The 17334-nt window shown below is 38.0% G+C and overlaps 1 protein-coding gene and 1 long non-coding RNA gene across 5 annotated transcripts in view; one reads left to right on the top strand and one right to left on the bottom strand.

The window, feature by feature from the left end:
• The window catches only part of LOC136254686 (uncharacterized), a 123657-nt gene extending 119226 nt beyond the window's left edge, over window positions 1–4431 (top strand). For all 4 annotated transcript variants that reach the window (XM_066047401.1, XM_066047402.1, XM_066047403.1 and 1 more), the window contains one exon: window positions 4001–4431. In XM_066047401.1, coding sequence (XP_065903473.1) covers window positions 4001–4281 — 281 coding nt within the window. In that variant the 3' untranslated portion in view covers window positions 4282–4431. The remainder of the gene's footprint in view (window positions 1–4000) is intronic.
• Window positions 1345–2005, bottom strand: LOC136254449 (uncharacterized). The gene is made up of 4 exons (XR_010700490.1): window positions 1934–2005; window positions 1770–1874; window positions 1571–1670; window positions 1345–1522 (listed from the first exon to the last, which is right to left on the bottom strand). It is a non-coding gene; the product is annotated as an uncharacterized lncRNA (long non-coding RNA).
• Window positions 4432–17334: the final 12903 nt, after the last annotated feature.

Raw genomic sequence — 17334 nt, 5'->3', positions numbered from 1 at the left:
AGCTACTGTACCTTACGAAGCACACCAAAGCATGATGTATCAACTGAACTTATATACTGTAATCTGTAATAGCTAGCTACATATTAACAATGCTTGTATATTTTACAGGTAGCTACAGCCTCTATCCGGATCAGCATCAGCCATGAGTAGCTAACCGCCGTTCCTAGCCAATCCTCCAGAACTGCAATTATAATATGTTGCTATTATTAACATTACAGTATCACATTTTGCTTCATAGGTAACAAAAGAGAAGACTATTCAAGTCTTAGCGGCCGTATTGTCAGCTATTAATAGCTGAACAGGCTACTGATGTTGCATTTCAAAGCTGTCCAAACTATGACTGGATAATGCAATCCCCAGGAAACTACACTGTGAAGTGCTATATATCACTATAGCTATATTTATAATTGTCTTAGTAATCTATCCATGCAGTTATACTGATCTTACCTGCACTGACAGATCTGTCAGCGAGCAATAAATAGAAACGATCAAACTAACAATCAACAATTAATCTAACTGTTTAAAATATAGTTTCTAATGAGCACAGAATCCAAGAATTTACACTCTAGTAGCAGCCAGCTACAAGTCATAATACAACTCATTAACCTATTATTCCAACTGAAGTGATTCTAATAAATTCACTTGTTTATATATGGAGTGTATTATTCCTTGTGTACCGCATGGCTAAGTTTGTCATAGGATAGAAAGTTGTGCTGTGATAAGTTAGTTGTAGTATATTTATTAGTGTTTGTATAAAGAATTAAGGTTTATCTATTTTATTTAGTCTTTTTCCATTTTCTATTGATAAGCACCATTGCTGGGTGCTGTAAGCAGAATACTTTCTTGAAGTTCTATCTGGTAAATAATACATTATGCACAATGTATAAAGTTTCCAATAATTATAACAAGCCAGCTCAGTAGTCCATGGCTTGCTTTGTAGCTTCAGCACCTCAACTTGAACATCTTCGAATTTAGCGGTATGTGCTTCAAAAGGCTTCGTAGTTGTAGCTACTTCTGTTAATATATACCTGAAGTGAATTGTTATAGAAATATACATTAATACTTTAGCAACATACACAATGTCTGGTATGTTCACCTTCTGCAAACATAATAAAGCAACGATAACTTTGAAAGTGCATGCACTTACACTTCATCTGTTTTGTTTTTTTCATGTACTTTACAGAGTTCAATCCCAGCCACCCGATGACTCCTGTGGAACAACATACAAGTTGTAACACTAGTATTGTAAATATCAAACTATCTTACATCAGATGAAGTAAGCTCACAAGAAGACTCGGACTCACTGTTGCTGGTGGTGGAGGAGTCATTAATACTACCATCGCTACTATCACTGCTGATGTGAATGAGGAATCGTTCTAGAAATTCCTCATGAAGTCCATCCTGTTCCCAGTAATGATCTTCGACTTCTTCTTGAACGTGCTTTATCAAAGATTGCCACCTCTCAGATGTAACAGCCTCAAATCCTTGATAAACCAGTTCCTTAACTTCAGTCAAAGTAAACCTAAGCAGATGCCAAACTATAACAATGTCCATAACAATGTTGATATACCTCTTGTTGTTCTGCTTTACGTGTCCCTTCACTTGACTCCAGGCCATCTCAATAGGATTCAGTTCACAGTGTGCAACTGGTAGTCTGACTACTTCATGGCCTATTATTACATTAGCCGAAAGAACTGGAATCACAGCAGTATACCAGAAAAAGCCATATCAGAAAAATGTCAGAGCCGCAATGTATACACTTAACACACCTTTACTTCCAGCTATCTCATCTATAGCATATCTTAGAGGAGTTTTTGCTCGTTTGATGACTTCCCACAGATCTCTCTTCAGTGAACTTTCTGGATATGCTATACCTGTGAATCATCATACAGTCACATACTGAAACAGTGACAGTATATACACACTGCCTTACGTTTCTTATCTAACCACTCTTTCAGCTGTGCTTTTCGCCACTTTTGCTTTGGTTACTCCTCCAAGTGGCGACTGCAGTTAACACAGTAATGTTTACAGTTGACAAATCTAACACCTACCAGTGGTAACTGGCATTGTCCATTACAATCAGACAATTGGCTGGTAATGCTGGAAGTTACTTTTCTTGAAACCACCTTTCCAAATTCTTTGCATTCATTTCTTGATGGTAATCAGCTGCAGATCTTTTCTTGGCTTTAAAAATCCAATCACAACCTGAGAGAACAACTGTGTTTAATGGATACTTCACATCATAGAAAATTACCGGGAACCCATCCATCTTTGCCTCCTGCATGTAAGATAATAAGGCACTCTCCTTTACCTGATGGCTTGCTATGTATAAATTAGGTTGAACAAGCAGAATTTTGAAAGCTATTTAACCAACCTGACTCCTCCTATAGTCACCCCAGTAGTCTTATCAGCCTCTACCTAGGCTCTGGACTTTCCATCATGAGCATTGGCGCAAGTCTCATCCAAGTACACCACTGGTTTCCCTTCAGTTCTGTTGCGTCTTATTTGTCTCAAATATTTATGACGCTGATGGACTATGTGGGGCTGCTCATAGTATACCCTGTATGTATGTGTAGTAAAATTAAAACACAAACTGGTGTAATGCTAACCTCTTGTCATTAATTGTTCTATGCTTGAAACCCATATCCTTTAATATCCTCCTAAGTGATGTTCTCCCCCCGGAGAAAACACCATCATTCCGAAGTTTTGACTGTATACGAAGTAACAAAACCAAAGGCTCGAGCGTTCTAAAATCTTCGACAGTGACAGATTTTCTTTCTTGTCATACAACGAATGTATCTTCTGCCTGATTGCATCCCGGTCGAAACTGTCTGCATTGACACAGATTCATGAACGTCTGTACCTGCCGTGATGATTAGATGAATTGAGCAGGCTCTTGCAAACTGCTTTTGTACCTTTTTCTTGGTGTAGAAAACCCGCCTTTCTTTTGGTACTCCCTCCATCTCACTCTTACAATAGATGACTCTGAAATCCCTACGTGGCGAAATGAATACCAAACCCAGCTGCAAAGAAGATATTTAATACCAGTGGCCTTCGAGATTCTCTGCTTCACATTTACGGAAACTTTAGACTTATTCGCTTCTTGCTCAAAGTAGTTCCATAGCTTCATGAGTAGAAACTTTGTTTGGTTGTTTAACCTCTTTCCAAGAGGGTTTTGTTCCGCACTCACTGACGCTGCACTGGACGCCATATTTTTGACAATTAAGTGCACGCCCGTAACATGAGCTTACGAATAAATGCATCATGAACATCATGTTTCAAGCCTTTGATCTTGTATGGCTTCTTAATCAACAACCCAGGATTCAGCTCAACACGAACGTACTATAGTTTGAGCCTTATGTACGTACATTACTATACTTGGCTGCATGGTAAAATCTTGAAGAAATTATGAAGACTACTCAAGAGGAATTTGAAAATCTTTGTTTCGTTGCATTAGACTCAAGGATATGCAAGTTATGGGTGTTTGATTACATCACGTTGAAACGATAGTACATGATTGGTTTTTCTGTACTTATTTTGCCTTTGTGAAGAAAGGTGATACAACAACAAGCTTACCTAGTTATCTATTCCCTTATTCATGGAAAACACAATAGTGCAAATTTAAACTCTGTATGTAATTCTGCTCATAAGTTACAACCGTTTTAGTAAGCATATGTAATTTATTTTTCCATTTTTCTGCTTTTGCTACTTTATAGGGTTGTAACTCACAAAGTTATTGCCATATTAAGTAGATCATAAATATTTAATAAACAGGAAATTGAAAACTGTGCGATTGTGTTGGGTTTTTGCAGATCCGGTCACATAATATTATATGGAAATGTTTATTATATGGAGCTGCAGTGTACTCAGTTCTACGCTCTTGTGAGAATGCATGTTATTAGACAGGTTCTGTACACATTTTATTGCATACAATAAGTACATTTGATGTACTGTATAATACTTAAAGCTATTACATTGGACTGTGTCACTGTTTTTATAGTTGATGATGATGATGATGAGCTTCCAACTGGAGTGATAATTGTTATTTGTGTTGTGGCTACATTTATTGTTACTGTGCCAATTACTTCTATCATTGCTATTTTGTGCTATAAAAAGTGGTGTAAACATAAAGAAAAAGAGGTGAAAATGAAAAATGCTATGCAAGAAAATAGTCAGTTTGTCTTAATGGATCGTGATGTCAAAATGGATGCTAATCCATCTTATGCCACTATTGACACCACCAAAATGGATACAAACCCAGCTTACGCTGTTACTAAATGACTATTTTCCTACAAGACTATATATCTGCTGGTGTGAAAATACTTGTTTGTATTTGTTTTTAAATTTAAAGCATATTTTTTGTAACTTACATTTCTCTATTTTGGAAGTGATTTTCAATGTTTGTGCTTGATGCTATCAAATAAACATGTAGGCAGGGTTATAATTTGTATAGCTTGGGGTAAAGAGTGGCAATATAAATATCTAATCCAAAACAGCCAAGCTGTAAAAAAAGAGTGCGGCCCTGAGAAAGGCTATGGTGAAAAAAGATGTGAAATCCAAGGTGGCGGCCAAGAAATGGCTGTGATGGTAGGTTAATGGTAAAAATTTTAATAACGACAATTCAAGTAAATTTTGTGCCAAGACCAAGCGGCACCAAATTCACTGAATTGTTGTTATTAAAATTTTTACCATTAACCTACCATCACAGCCATTTCTTGGCCGCCACCTTGGATTTCACATCTTTTTTCACCATAGCCTTTCTCAGGGCCGCACTCTTTTTTTACAGCTTGGCTGTTTTGGATTAGATTTCACTTCTTTTTGTATTTGTATACCCCAAAGCCAGCCTATAGCCGGCTTTAGGGCTTTTTAACCTGTCATTTTTTTCTTTACTACAGGAAGAAGAAAAGATGAAGCAGGGTGGTTTCTTTGTAGCTGACCTCTCTGCAAGGTGATCCTTCTAGCTGATCCCTCTACTGGATGACTTGTTTGTAGCTGAACTCTCTACAGGGTGACTTGTTTGTAGCTGAACTCTCTACAAGGTGATTTGTTTGTAGCTGAACTCTCTACAAGGTAACTTCTTCTAGCTGATCTTTCTACAGGGTGATTTGTTTGTAGCTGAATTCTCTACAGGGCGATTTGTTTGCAGCTAAACTGCTGAACTCTCTACAATGTAACTTCTTCTAGCTAAACTCTCTACGGGTGGCTTGTTTCTAGCTGATCTCTCTACAGGGTGACTTGTTTGTAGCTGAACTCTCTACAAGGTGATTTGTTTGTAGCTGAACTCTCTACAAGGTAACTTCTTCTAGCTGATCTTTCTACACGGTGATTTGTTTGTAGCTGAATTCTCTACAGGGTGATTTGTTTGCAGCTAAACTCTCTACATGGTAGTTTCTTTGTAGCTGAACTCTCTACAATGTAGCTTCTTCTAGCTGAACTCTCTACAGGATGACTTGTTTCTAGCTGATCTCTCTACAGGGTGACTTGTTTGTAGCTGAACTCTCTACAGGGTGATTTGTTTGTAGCTGCACTCTCTACAAGGTAACTTCTTCTAGCTGATCTTTCTACAGGGTGATTTGTTTGTAGCTGAATTCTCTACAGGGCAATTTGTTTGCAGCTGAACTCTCTACATGGTAGTTTCTTTGTAGCCGAACTCTCTACAGTGTAACTTATTCTAGCTGAACTCTCTACGGGTGGCTTGTTTCTAGTTGATCTCTCTACAGGGTGACTTGTTTCTAGCTGAACTCTCTACAGGGTGATTTGTTTGTAGCTGAACTCTCTACATGGTAACTTCTTCTAGCTGATCTTTTTACAGGGTAATTTGTTTGTAGCTGAATTCTCTACAGGGCGATTTGTTTGCAGCTGAACTCTCTACATGGTAGTTTCTTTGTAGCTGAACTCTCTACAATGTAACTTCTTCTAGCTGAACTCTCTACATGGTGACTTGTTTGTAGCTGAACTCTCTACAAGGTAACTTCTTCTAGCTGATCTACCTTTCTACAGGGTGATTTGTTTGTAGCTGAATTCTCCACAGGGCGATTTGTTTGCAGCTGAACTCTCTACGTGGTAGTTTCTTTGTAGCTGAACTCTCTACAATGTAACTTCTTCTAGCTGAACTCTCTATGGGTGGCTTGTTTCTAGCTGATCTCTCTACAGGGTGACTTGTTTCTAGCTGAACTCTCTACAGGGTGATTTGTTTGTAGCTGAACTCTCTACAAGGTAACTTCTTCTAGCTGACCTTTTTACAGGGTGATTTGTTTGTAGCTGAATTCTCTACATGGTAGTTTCTTTGTAGCTGAACTCTCTACAATGTAACTTCTTCCAGCTGAACTCTCTACAGGATGACTTGTTTCTAGCTGATCTCTCTACAGGGTGACTTGTTTGTAGCTGAACTCTCTACAGGGCGATTTGTTTGTAGCTGAACTCTCTACAAGGTAACTTCTTCTAGCTGAACTCTCTACAGGATGACTTGTTTCTAGCTGATCTCTCTACAGGGTGACTTGTTTGTAGCTGAACTCTCTACAGGGTGATTTGTTTGTAGCTGAACTCTCTACAAGGTAACGTCTTCTAGCTGAACTCTCTACATGGTGACTTGTTTGTAGCTGAACTCTCTACAATGTAACTTCTTCTAGCTGAACTCTCTACGGGTGGCTTGTTTCTAGCTGATCTCTCTACAGGATGACTTGTTTGTAGCTGAACTCTCTACAGGGTGATTTGTTTGTAGCTGAACTCTCTACAAGGTAACTTCTTCTAGCTGACCTTTCTACAGGGTGATTTGTTTGTAGCTGAATTCTCTACATGGTAGTTTCTTTGTAGCTGAACTCTCTACAATGTAACTTCTTCTAGCTGAACTCTCTACAGGATGACTTGTTTCTAGCTGATCTCTCTACAGGGTGACTTGTTTGTAGCTGAACTCTCTACAGGGTGATTTGTTTGTAGCTAAAGTCTCTACAAGGTAACTTCTTCTAGCTGAACTCTCAAAGGGTGGCTTGTTCTTGCTGATCTCTCTACAGGGTGACTTGTTTCTAGCTGAACTCTCTACAGGGTGATTTATATGTAGCTGAACTCTCTACAAGGTAACTTCTTCTAGCTGACCTTTCTACAGGGTAATTTGTTTGTAGCAGCTGAATTCTCTACAGGGCGATTTGTTTGTAGCTGAACTCTCTATATGGTAGTTTCTTTGTAGCTGAACTCTCTACAGGGTGATTTGTTTGTAGCTGAACTCTCTACAAGGTAACGTCTTCTAGCTGATCTTTTTACAGGGTAATTTGTTTGTAGCTGAATTCTCTACAGGGCGATTTGTTTGCAGCTGAACTCTCTACATGGTAGTTTCTTTGTAGCTGAATTCTCTACAATGTAACTTCTTCTAGCTGAACTCTCTACAGGATGACTTGTTTCTAGCTGATCTTTCTACAGGGTGACTTGTTTGTAGCTGAACTCTCTACAGGGTGATTTGTTTGTAGCTGAACTCTCTACAAGGTAACTTCTTCTAGCTGATCTTTCTACAGGGTGATTTGTTTGTAGCTGAATTCTCTACAGGCGATTTGTTTGCAGCTGAGCTCTTTTACATGGTGGTTTCTTTGTAGCTGAACTCTCTACAAAGTGACTTCTTCTAGCTGATCTATCTACAGGATGACTTGTTTCTAACTGAACTCTCTACAGTGTGATCTGTTAATAGCGGAACTTTCTACTGGGTGATTTGTTTGCAGCTAAACTCTTTGCATGATTGTTTCTTTGTAACTGAACTCTCTACAAGGTGACTTCTTCTCGCTGATCTCTCTACAGGATGACTTGTTTCTAACTGAACTCTCTACAGTGTGATCTGTTCATAGCGGAACTTTTTACTGGGTGATTTGTTTGTAGCTAAACTCTTTGCATGATTGTTTCTTTGTAACTGAACTCTCTACAAGGTAACTTCTTCTAGCTGATCTCTCTACAGGGCAATTTGTTTGTAGCTGAATTCTCTACAGGGTGATTTATTTGAGCTGAACTCTCTACATGATGGCTTATTTGTAGCTGAACTCTCTATTAGGTACCTTCTTCTAGCTGATCTGACTACAGGGTGACTTGTTTGTAGCTGCATTCCCTACAGAATAACTTACAATGTAATATAACTGAGTAAATTATAAATGCAGCTGAATGCTTTATTAGGGTGACTGTTCTATTAGAGTATCTCGATCTCGCATTTGCTGCACGTAGTTGCCTTTCGAATCATAACTCAGTGATTTGTAATCCGATTCTTCTGTACTACTGCAAGGACTTTCTATGATGATTATTCTAGCTACATACTGATTTTCAGCTCGTTGCTCTAAGCGGTTTGCCTGGTAGATACGAAAACTAATAGTTTTTTTATTCATAAAAATCGATCGCGTAATTTTGACACAGGTTGGGTTTCGTGTCATATCTCCGTGGTCTTTATCCCGATTCCTTTCAAACCACAAAAAGGCACTCCTACGATGGTTGCTCCATCTATATATCAATTTTCAACTGATTCCTCCAAGGGGTTTACCCTGTAGGCGTGACAGACCTTCGACCTTATTTTACGCAAATAATCGGTCATAACTCCGTGATTGTTCATCGGATTCCTACCAAAGTTGGTACGGAGATCCGCCTTAATGAGCCCTTTAAGTGTGCCAAATTTCAGCCAAATCCGAGCACGCATTCGTGTTTTATGGCGAATTTTGCGAAGTGTGCAAAATGAAGAAGATGAAGAAGAAAAAAACGAAGAAATTAAAACGAAATTTTGTTCGTTCGTATCTCGGAAGTGGCTGGAGCGATTTTCTTCAAATTTGGTATGTAGACTACCCTAACTGGGCGGCACGTCTCCCGCAAATTTGGTTCAAATCGGATAAGGGATCACAGAGCTACATAGGTGTGAAAATTGCGTTTTCTTTCTTCCTGTTAATATACTCACGGTGTGGCGCGCCGGCTTCTTGGGCCGCACGACACACTATCGTGTGTCTTGATACTGTATAAATGTAGTCATGCACACTACTCACAAATAGGGATGCGGCGATTATGCCGGCATAATTTCGGGCATAATAGATATGTGTGGGAATCAAGAATTATGCTAGCATTTTCAGGTGATTATAAAACTTTAACAGTAGGAAAATCTTCGGCATGCACAATTCCGTTTTAAAAGATCGAGATACTCTAATAGAGCAGTCAGAAATTCTAATAGGGCAGTCACTGAATCAAGACACACGGTAGTGTGTCGTGCGGCCCAAGAAGCCGGCGCGTAACACCCGTGAGTATATTGACAGGAAGAAAGAAAACGCAATTTTCGCACCTCCGTAGCTCTGTGCTTCCTTGATGAAACAAGACGATTTTTGCTGTGGCCATTCTCTCCAACTGCAGCACTCCACATTCCAAATTTGAGCGAAATCGCTTCGCGCGTTCCCGAGATATGCGACTTCAAAAATTGGCTCAGTTTCTTCGTTTTTTTCTTTTTCTTGTCGCACACTTACAAAAACTGCTATAAAACGCGAACGCGTTATCCGATTGCCTTGAAATTTGGCACACAGAAGGGGGGTATAAAGGCGCATCTCGGTACCAACTTTGGCTGGAATACGATAAACAGGCAAAGAGTTATGAGCGATTATTAACGAAAAATAACACCAATATGTTGTCACGCCTACAGGGTAAACCGCGTATGGGAAGAAGCTGAAAATCGGTGGGTGAATAGGTTAACTATTGAACCTCAAACCTTTTGTGGTTTGAAAGAAATCGAGCTAAAACCCAAGAAGATACAACGAAAAAACCAACAGTGTGTAACAATTACGCAATTGAGATCAGCTAATAAAAAAACGACTGCTTGCCACGCCTACCAGATAAACCGCTTAGGGTAATGCTTTGAAAATCGTTGTAAAGATGGAGTAATCATCTTAGAAAGGCTCATCAATGGTGTAGAAGAATCAGACTTAAAGCCACGGAGTTATAACACGAAATCCAACTTAGTGCGGCAAGTGCGAGATCGAGATACTCTAATAGAGCAGTCATCCTAATAGAGCAGTCACCCTGAAGAGAATTCAAGAGATCAGCTAGAAATAAGAAACCTGTATAGAGATCAGCTACACACAAGTCACCCTGTAGAGAGATCAGCTAGAAGAAGTTACCTTGTAGGGAGTTCATGCAACTATGGAAAGAGATGGTTCAGCTAGAAAAAATCACCTTGTAGAGTTCAGCTACAAAGAAACCACCATGTAGAGAGTTCAGCTACTAACAAATCGCCCTGTGGAGAGATCAATAGAAGAAGTTACCTTGCAAAGAGTTCAGCTACAAAGAAACCATCATGTAGAGAGTTCAGCTACAAACAAATCTCCCTGTAGAGAGATTAGCTAGAAGAAGTTACCTTGTAGAGAGTTCAGCTACAAAGAAACCATCATGTAGAGAGTTCAGCTACAAACAAATCTCCCTGTAGAGAGATCAGCTAGAAGAAGTTACCTTGTAGAGAGTTCGGTTTCAAACAAATCACACTGTAGAAAGATCAGCTAGAAGAGGTCACCTTGTAGAGAGTTCAGTTACAAAAAAACCACCATGTAGAGAGCTCAGCTACAAACTAGTGACCTTGTAGAGACATCAGCTAGAAGAAGGTACCTTGTAGAGAGTTCAGCTACAAAGAAACCATTCTTTAAAGAGCTCAGCTGCAAACAAATCACCTGTAAAGAATTCAGCTACAAATAAATCACCCTGTAGAAAGATGAGCTAGAAACAGTTACCTTGTAGAGAGTTCAGTTACAAAGAAACCACCATGTAGAGAATTCAGCTACAAACTAGTGACCCTGTAAAGACATCAGCTAGAAGAAGTTACCTTGAGAGAGTTCAGCTACAAAGAAACCATTATTTAAAGAGCTCAGCTGCAAACAAATCACCTATACAGAATTCAGCTACAAACAAATCACCATGTAGAGAGATCAGCTAGAAGAAGTTAACTTGTAGAGAGTTCAGCTACAAAGAAACCATCATTTAGAGAGTTCAGCTTCAAACAAATCACCTGTAGAGAGTTCAGCTATACAAACAAATCTCCCTGTAGAGAGATCAGCTAGAAGAAGTTACCTTGTAGAGAGTTCAGCTACAAAGAAACCACCATGTAGAGAGTTCAGCTGCAAAGAAATCACCCTGTATAAAATTCTGCCACGAACAAATTGCCCTGTAGAAAGATCAGTTAGAAGAAGTTACCTTGTAGAGAGTTCAGCTACAAAGAAACCATTCTGTAAAGAGCTCAGCTGCAAACAAATCACCTGTACAGAATTCAGCTACAAACAAATCACCCTGTAGAGAGATCAGCTAGAAGAAATTACTTTGTAGAGAATTCAGCTACAAAGAAACCACCATGTAGAGAGTTCAGCTGCAAAGAAATCACCCTGTATAAAATTCTGCCACGAACAAATTGCCCTGTAGAAAGATCAGTTAGAAGAAGTTACCTTGTAGAGAGTTCAGCTACAAAGAAACCATTCTGTAAAGAGCTCAGCTGCAAACAAATCACCTGTACAGAATTCAGCTACAAACAAATCACCCTGTAGAGAGATCAGCTAGAAGAAATTACTTTGTAGAGAGTTCAGCTACAAAGAAACCACCATGTAGAGAGTTCAGCTGCAAACAAATCACCCTGTAGAAAATACAGCCACAAACAAATTGCCCTGTAGAAAGATCAGTTAGAAGAAGTTACCTTTTAGAGAGTTCAGCTACAAAGAAACCGCCCTGTAGAGAGATCAGCTAGAAGAAGTTACCTTGTAGATCGTTCAGCTACAAACAAATCACCCTGTAGAGAGATCAGCTAGAAGAAGTTACCTTGTAGAGAGTTCAGCTACAAAGAAACCACCATGTAGAGAGTTCAGCTGCAAAGAAATCACCCTGTAGAAAATTCTGCCAAAAACAAATTGCCCTGTAGAAAGATCAGTTAGAAGAAGTTACCTTTTAGAGAGTTCAGCTACAAAGAAACCATTCTGTAAAGAGCTCAGCTGCAAACAAATCACCTGTACAGAATTCATCTACAAACAAATCACCCTGTAGAGAGATCAGCTAGAAGAAGTTAACTTGTAGAGAGTTCAGCTACAAAGAAACCATCATTTAGAAAGTTCAGCTTCAAACAAATCACCTGTAGAGAGTTCAGTTACAAACAAATCTCCCTGTAGAGAGATCAGCTAGAAGAAGTTACCTTGTAGAGAGTGAAGCTACAAACAAATCACCCTATTGAAAGATCAGCTAGAAGAAGTCAACTTGTAGAAAGTTCAGTTACAAAGAAACCACCATGTAGAGAGTTCAGCTACAAACTAGCCACCTTGTAGAGACATCAGCTAGAAAAGTTACCTTGTAGAGAGTTCAGCTACAAAGAAACCATTCTGTAAAGAGCTCAGCTGCAAACAAATCACCTGTACAGAATTCAGCTACAAACAAATCACCCTGTAGAGAGATCAGCTAGAAGAAATTACCTTGTAGATAGTTCAGCTACAAACAAATCTCCCTTTAGAGAGATCAGCTAGAAGAAATTACCTTGTAGAGAGTTCAGCTACAAAGAAACCATTCTGTAAAGAGCTCAGCTGCAAATAAATCACCTGTACAGAATTCAGCTACAAACAAATCACCCTGTAGAGAGATCAGCTAGAAGAAATTACCTTGTAGATAGTTCAGCTACAAACAAATCACCCTGTAGAGAGATCAGCTAGAGGATATTACCTTGTAGATAGTTCAGCTACAAACAAATCACCCTGTAGAAAGATCAGTTAGAAGAAGTTACCTTTTAGAGAGTTCAGCTACAAAGAAACCATTTTGTAAAGAGCTCAGCTGCAAACAAATCACCTGTACAGAATTCAGCTACAAACAAATCACCCTGTAGAGAGATCAGCTAGAAGAAATTACCTTGTAGATAGTTCAGCTACAAACAAATCACGCTGTAGAAAGATCTGTCTGTTATTCAGTTAGAAGAAGTTACTTTGTAGAGAGTTCAGCTACAAAGAAACCATTTTGTAAAGAGCTCAGCTGCAAACACATCGCCTGTACAGAATTCAGCTACGAACAAATCACCCTGTACAGAGATCAGCTAGAAGAAGTTACCTTGTAGATAGTTCAGCTACAAACAAATCTCCCTGTAGAGAGATCAGCTAGAAGAAATTGCCTTGTAGAGAGTTCAGCTACAAAGAAACCATCATGTGGAGAGTTCAGCTGCAAAGAAATCACCACTGCCCAAATTTCAAGGCAATAGCTCTTTCCAATGTGAAGTTATCAATTGTCAAAGTTGGCAAATTGAATGTGTGTGGAAGGCCCCTTTTTGCAAATCCGGTCACATATGTATTATATATATAATTTGTACATTTACTGATAAAATATTTAAAGTATATCTACTTCATCTTTACTTCTTCCTGTAGTAAAGAAAAAAAACATAGGTTAAAAAAGTCCCAAAGCTGGCCATAGGCCGGCTTTGGGGTATACAAATACAAAAAGAAATGAAATCTAATCCAAAACAGCCAAGCTGTAAAAAAAGTGTGCGGCCCTCAGAAAGGCTATGGTGAAAAAAGATGTGAAATCCAAGGTGGCGGCCAAGAAATGGCTGTGATGGTAGGTTAATGGTAAAAATTTTAATAACGACAATTCAGGTGAATTTTTGTGCCACTTCACAAAATTTACCTGAATTGTCATTATTAAAATTTTTACCATTAACCTACCATCACAGCCATTTCTTGGCCGCCACCTTGGATTTCACATCTTTTTTCACCATAGCCTTTCTGAGGGCCGCACACTTTTTTTACAGCTTGGCTGTTTTGGATTAGATATTATTTACTCTAATAAAGCAGTCACATTGAAACGAAATACTCTAATACAGCAATCAGCTAAAGAATTCAAGACTATTTGGATCTTAAACATCAATAAAATGGTCTGATACAGCAATAAACTGGCATTATTAGCCAATTATGGTGGCATAATTTTGGGAATAATGGGCAATTCTCAAAAGCATAATAGGTGAATTTTTGAGCACTGCTCAAAAGCATAATGCTCAATTTTTGGAGCATAATAGCCTCATGCCTACTCACAAAATTAGCTACTTGTTTTTACATGTCTTCTACTCTGCAAGTAGTACTAACATCCCAAAATTTTGGCAGTATGGATGCAATGCCAATGCATCAACTCTGCTGACAATATCACCACCAGAATAGGCTGGTAAAAGCAATGAACGAAATGCTGGCATAATAGGAGTAGTTTGTGTATTTCACATTTTGCATAAAAAGATCAAGGTATTTTGTTATAACAGTCATGCATAATGAAGCACATGACTAAACCATTTCAAGATCAAGATACACACTGTATTCTAACAGAACAGTGAGTATTCATGATATTGTAGCTATGCAGTTGGAATGACAATTGCAAATTAACACTGAGCAAATTAAATAAAGTTTGAGCATAATAGGAGCAAAATAAAAGAATTGCTGAAGTGATTTCTGGTCACAAACCATGTTATTTCAAAAACAGATCAGTAGGTCAGATAAAATAAGTATACTGCACTGTCTGCAGACATGTCAAATTCCCTCTAGTTACAAGCCACAGCACTATGACATACTGTAGCTAGTAGCTACATACATAACATGCACAGAAAAAAATTGCGTGTTTCCTAGGTGTTTCCATATCCAAAACATCATTGGAAATGCTCAAGCCAAAATTCATTAATGTTTACTCACATGGATATGTCATGTTTCATACCACATATCATTTTTGCACTTAATGAAATATTGCGTTTGCATAAAACAATTCCTAAACACCATAAACTTTAATGCAATCACATGCAGTTAGCTAAGCACTTAAAATTAATATAATTATGTATGAGGTATACAGATGAGAACATGATGTGATCAATTAGTAGGGACCCGCCTATTATGCTCATAATTTTACCTATTATGCTATGCTGCACTGCTCAAAAATTCACCTATTATGCTTAAATTATTGTTCAATATTTACCTATTATGCTCGATTATGCTCAATGTTCATGCCTTAGTTCATATGCTTTGCTACTAGTTTAACACTGTATAGAAAAAAATGAGTGGCTGGAACACAAATAATAAATTCTTGCTGTATGTAAGAGAAAAGATCGATATACTCTAATAGAACAGTCAGTGTGATGATTGTTCTATTAGAGTTACTGACTGCTCTATTAGAGTATATCGATCTTATTTTGCAATTGTCATTTTTCCAGCAAGAATTTATACTATCGTACAAATATTTACCTATTATGCTGGCATTATGCTCAATGCTTTTAGGTACCTATTGTGCTCAAAATTATGCCGGCATAATCGGCGGGTCCCTATCAATTAGTTATACACAGGGGCGGATCTAGGATTTTTAACAGGGGGTTTCCAGTGGTAGTATATAGGAGTCAGATTAGGCTTGAGCCTATCATGCTCAAAATTTTACATAATTATTATTCCTTCCAAATCTTTCATCTATTATTCTTTTTTATGCTTGTATCTAGCCTATTATCCAATCTAATTCTCATTTAATTTCTGTAGCTAGTTACTTAGTTTTCAAGATGCTGATCTACGTAGGTTTGCCAGAATATTATTAATGACCACAAATGAAGTGCTCCCTCTTTTACATCATTAATTTTTCTAGCCGTAAGTAGTTACAACAGACTTGGAATAGCTATTTGCAGACTGCAGTATTAATTGAAGTGTTTTAAATTATTGGTGTATTAAAGCTATGGTTGTAGCTACATACTAACACTGAAAAAAAGCTCAGAATAATAAGGTCTATAACAGTATTACTATGTTAGTATTAGAATGAAATAGTACAGCATATATTTATTAGATTAGGACTTTACTATAACAAGCTTATTGAATACATTTAAGACAGTCATATATTAGAGATTAAGTCAGCAGTATAGTCCAGTGAATAATCATACTATACTAAGCCTATTTTGATCATATATTGGCTACTATGTACTACTGTACTTTTTACTTTCCTATAATCTGTGGCTACCTTAATTAAATAAATAATTTCTTTGTAATAAGTTTAATTCTATACATACATTAAAACCACAATAGCCAGGTACAGTTAGTAAATCAATGTCTCCTTGGCCATGATTTTGTCATTTATCAGTCTTTATCTAACTGCAGCATGTAAGACAGTAAATGTGACCAGGCCTGCAAAAATAGGGCATGTGGGCACAAACTACACCCAATACATAACATCTCATATCTCAGTACTGGGATGGAATATGTTTATTCTGTAACTTGCACTTTAATGCCCATTAACTTTATAATATCTGCTAAAAATTTCATGGCCAGGCAGTAGTGAAATACAAAGTTATGATGATTCAACGTTTGAAAAAGTAGGCAATTTTTATATGCCCACATGCCCTATTTTCGCAGGCCCAGTCACAAATACAATTCACATATTCCAATTACTAATTACCTGTATTATCATCACCATGTAGAACTCTGTGATAATCTGTTACTCGTCTGGTAGAACTGTCCCACAGCTCTAATAAAGATAGTAAATATAGTGTGTATTCTCGACAATCATTGGACTTACAGTTTGTAACAATAAGAATCTCATAAAACTGAGACCTTGTCCAAGAACCTAGCATCACCATGTAGAATGGCGGCTAGGTCCCACAACTCTATTAAAGACGGTGAATATAATGCATATACTAAACAATCATTATACTTACAGTTTGTAACGATCTTGTAAAACTGAGACCGAGTCTGAGAATCTGGTAGAACTCTGACAATCCATGTAGAACTAAGACAAGTCTGATAAGACCAGGTCTCACAACCCTAAATGGAGACAAACATAATTCATATTCTGGATTACTTGGTGTACTTACAGTTGTTATCAGTGAGTCTAACCAGACATAAAATGGCCACTTTTTAAATAATTTATTTAGGCTTTACAGTACCAGCGCTGAAGGTCTGTAGGACACCTGGTCCTACAGCCTCTTGAGAGTTGTTACAGAAAGTGTGTTTGAAAAGGAGAAAAAATCCATGACTGGACCTAGGCAGCCTCGAACCTGCAGCCATCCAAAGAGTCTGCCAGGCGGTCAGGATGTTTTCTCCTTGTCAATTTCATGTATATGTATCCAAGGAACTCTAGAGAGTGACTTATTATCTCAAAGTACCCCATGTGGAACCAAATGGATATTAGCTTAATTATTAAGGCTTTAGTATGTGACTTTGTTGGGCAAATATCAGACGAAGGTTTTTGAATGGTAATATCTCAGCCAACAACAATGACATCAAGCTGTAACTAGCAGGTATGGTTATAAGGTGTTAAAATAAGTACATTCAAGTATTGATTTATGTTTAGGGATGAGCCTATTTTGCTTTTTTTCCACCTACTTTTCTTTCCAAC

The sequence above is a fragment of the Dysidea avara genome, chromosome 4, assembly GCF_963678975.1.
Source record: "Dysidea avara chromosome 4, odDysAvar1.4, whole genome shotgun sequence".
Classification (NCBI taxonomy): domain Eukaryota; kingdom Metazoa; phylum Porifera; class Demospongiae; order Dictyoceratida; family Dysideidae; genus Dysidea; species Dysidea avara.
This window is presented reverse-complemented; position numbering and strand designations above follow the sequence as displayed.